This window comes from Vollenhovia emeryi, unplaced genomic scaffold, assembly GCF_000949405.1.
Source record: "Vollenhovia emeryi isolate VEMERY1.0 unplaced genomic scaffold, V.emery_V1.0 DF939273.1, whole genome shotgun sequence".
In the NCBI taxonomy this organism is placed as follows: Eukaryota; Metazoa; Arthropoda; class Insecta; order Hymenoptera; family Formicidae; genus Vollenhovia; species Vollenhovia emeryi.
In genome coordinates, this window is record NW_011967093.1 from 326562 (window position 1) to 330147 (window position 3586).

The 3586-nt window shown below is 37.7% G+C and overlaps 1 protein-coding gene across 1 annotated transcript; it reads right to left on the reverse strand.

The window, feature by feature from the left end:
• Positions 1-1270: 1270 nt before the first annotated feature.
• Positions 1271-2294, reverse strand: LOC105559419 (histone-lysine N-methyltransferase SETMAR-like). Its single transcript, XM_012007678.1, has 2 exons — positions 1860-2294; positions 1271-1678 (listed from the first exon to the last, which is right to left on the reverse strand). The coding sequence occupies exons 1-2, from the start codon at positions 2292-2294 to the stop codon at positions 1271-1273; spliced, it is 843 nt and encodes a 280-aa protein (XP_011863068.1).
• Positions 2295-3586: the final 1292 nt, after the last annotated feature.

Below are 3586 nucleotides of genomic sequence, written 5' to 3' on the forward strand. Positions count from 1 at the left end.
CGCTATAAGACTACTATATCATATGAGTTGTACTGGGGCATTGATCATCGATCGATGACCGACATCGATTCTGTAAGAAATATAGCAGCCGCGACTCTACGAGAAAATTATGTGTTTTGTACTTTGGTAAAACATTCATTAAAATATTAAAGGGGTTGTCCATTAGTACAAAAGTTTGCTTTTATGTTTACGAGGACTTTAGTTACAACTAGTAAGAATATTCTTAAAATCGCCAGCAGTAATTAATAAATTAAAAACATCGGTGATTTTTGTCGACCATGTCTGGCAATTAAAATTCTTATTGCAAAAAATATTACCCCAGCTAGGATTCGAACCTGGAACCTCCCTACAATCCGTGACGGCCGTGACTGGGGCACAGCCCCAGTGGTCGAGCTGGCTAAGACGCCCGTCACGGCGTAGGGAGGTCCCAGGTTCGAATCCTGGCTGGGGTAATATTTTTCGCAATAAGAATTTTAATTGCCAGACACGGTCGACAAAAATCACCGATGTTATTAATTTAATTACAACTTTGTTTTTTTCCTGAGATTTATGAGATTTACTTCAACAATACTGTGAGAAAATATTTTATTTACTTCGATAAAATATTGATAAATTTTTTTTACGTCGATTAAAATATTTTTTCACAACAGAATGGAGATTGTTCTGATATCTTAATTATTGAAATAAACATTGAATTAATTTGATTATATATACATACTTTATTTATTATTTCCTGCAATATTTATCTGAGCAGATAAAGATCGATTTGACGTCGACTAGATGTCGACTAGACGTCAATAAATTGTTCTAGCTGCCTAATTAAATGTAATTTTTTACTGCGTTAAACTATATTGTTAAATTTTCTTTCTGCGTATCGTTTCATATACATATACATATAAAACCATAGGCAGAATATCGATATGTGATCGACGTCGAATTGATTATACAGTTTGAATCGACAAGACATCGACATCAGTGACAAAAAAAGATCGATGTCGATTTTAATTTCGATTTCATTTCGAACACGTATATCGACGTCGATTTGATGTCGGATCGACATTTTTTATCTCACTGGGTTGTTCTAACAACACTGGTTTAGATCTGCCCCCTTTTCGGGCATGCGCAGTGCAATACGGCATCAGCGAAGTAGTAACCTCTGATATACATATGTATAAAGGTCCTGTGAAGGCCTTGTTTTTATACTACTTGGGTTGAAAAGTCCCGGGATTTTTAATGAAAACAAGCGTTTTTTAGGCAAAGTTTTTCCTATTTATTCCTCAACATAGTTGCCTTCGAGAGCAATACACTTTTCATAGCGAGTTTCCAACATTTTGATGCCCTTTCTGTAGTACGAAACGTCCAAGCCTTCGAAATACGCCTCGGTTTCCGCGATGACTTCCTCATTCGATCTGAATCTCTTTCCCTGGAGCCACCGCTTGAGGTTTGAGAATAGATAATAGTCGCTGGGAGCCAAGTCTGGAGAATACGGTGGGTGAGCAACCAATTCGAATCGTAATTGGCCCAATTTGATCATCGCTTTCAAAGATGTGTGTGCCGGTGTGTTATCATGATGGTACAGAACTTTTTTCATCGCCATATGAGGCCGTTTTTTCTTTATTTCGTCGTTCAGTTTGTCCAATAACGTTGCATAATACTCTCCTGTGACTGTTCTTCCCTTCTGCAGATAATCGATGAAGATTATAGGCTTGTTTTCTGTTCCTACACTAGTGAACTAGTGCAATAAATTGGAGTAAGACAAGCATATTTTTTCTCATTCTAGCTTACTGCACTAGTTCACCAGTACAGGAACAGAAAACAAACCCTATGCCATGTGCATCCCAAAAAACGGAGGCCAAAACCTTCCCGGCCGATCTTTGGTCTTTTGGCCGCTTTGATCGGCTTTCGTGGCTTTCCAGCCACTGTGCAGACTGCCTATTGGACTCAGGCGTATGGTAATGGACCCACGTTTCATTCGTTACAAAACATCGAAAAAAGTCCGCTCGATTACGCCGTAACAACGCTAAACCGGCCATTGAAACATCAACGCGCTCCTGTTTTTGGTCGACGGTCAGCAAACGCGGCACCCATCGAGCCGATAGCTTTTTCATCTCCAAAACATCGTGCAAAATGTATCCCGCCCGTTCTTTTGAGATACCCACGGCCTTAGCTAACTCGCGCAACTTCACTTTTCGATCATTCAAAACGATTCGACGCACTTGCTTGACGATTTCCGCATTCGTAGCCTCTTTTGGCCTTCCAGAGCGAGGTGCGTCTTCGGTGCTTGTACGACCCATTTTAAATTCAGCAAACCACCTATAAACTGTTGTTCTCGAAGGAGCAGATGTGGGATAACATTCCTGCAACCATTGCAATGATTGTTCGGAAGTTTTTCCCATAAAAAAAACAATGTTTGATCAAGACGCGATACTCCTGTTTTTCCATTATTTTTACTACGGCGAAAGTTGCGTCACCCAAACGACTGTTATAGCTTCCAAACGAATGGACGAAATGTCATGAAACTTCATACATAAACTAGTGACAGATGAGAGTCTCGCAATGGCTCATGATCATTTTCTAGTGTTGCCACCTATTGAAAAATCCCATGACTTTTCAGCTCATTCCACGTAACAATTCAACATCTTTTAAACGTCTAAAGGACGTCCCGTTCGTCATGCATGGACATCCGTATGATGTGAGGAAGACGTCCAGTAGACATCTTTTGTACGTACAATGTACCGCCCAAAGACGTCTAGTAGACATCGTTCGTACATACAGTCTATCGCCCAAAGACGTCCAGTAGACATCGTCAGTACGTACATTGTACCATCCAAAGATGTTGACGCGTCATTCTAACGACATTTATAGGACGTCTTTGGGTCCAATGGCTGCGTTTAGCAGAAAAAGCTGTCTTGCAATTGTTGTAATTTAACAATCCTGAATCTGATGCTCTAAGATTCAGCAATAAGAACATACACCAATCAGATTCATACATTTTATAATTGTAAAACAACTTTTTCTGCTAAACACAGCAAATGTATCCAATAAATGTTACATTCTTCCAGGATATACAATCGATTTAATGTAGACGTCAATTTTATACATATTTGTATATATGTTTGTATTAAAAATTTTTATATACATTTTGTATATAAAAATTTTTTATATAAAAATTTTTTATATAAAAATTTGTTTGTATAAAAAATTTTTATATACATTTTTATATACTGATTATACATGAAATTTTTTTTACCGGGGTCTGTTATACATTTAACGATAAAAAGACATTTTTCAGAACTATTATCCAAACATCTGTACTACAAATATATAAAATAATCTCATCCACACTATTCTTTAAAAGAAATACAATTTAAAAAATTGTATTTAATAGAAAATCAGACATATTGACGATATACTTTGGACGTCCCTAAAATGTCTGCGTAAATAACTTTATTATTGGATGTCCAAACGACGTCCTTGAGACGTATTTTAGACATCCGTCGACATAAACGGGACATCGACATAAACGGGACTTTTCAAGACATATTTCGGACATCCAAAGGACGTCGAATTGTTGCATGGGATGTAG

Bases quoted from the DNA above. Each gene is read 5' to 3' on its own strand.
- LOC105559419 (XM_012007678.1), bottom strand. From the start codon at position 2,294: ATGGGTCGTACAAGCACCGAAGACGCACCTCGCTCTGGAAGGCCAAAA. The intron at 1,679-1,859 runs GTTTTGGCCTCC...GATTATCTGCAG, and splicing joins ACCAAAGATCGGCCGGGAAG to AAGGGAAGAACAGTCACAGG.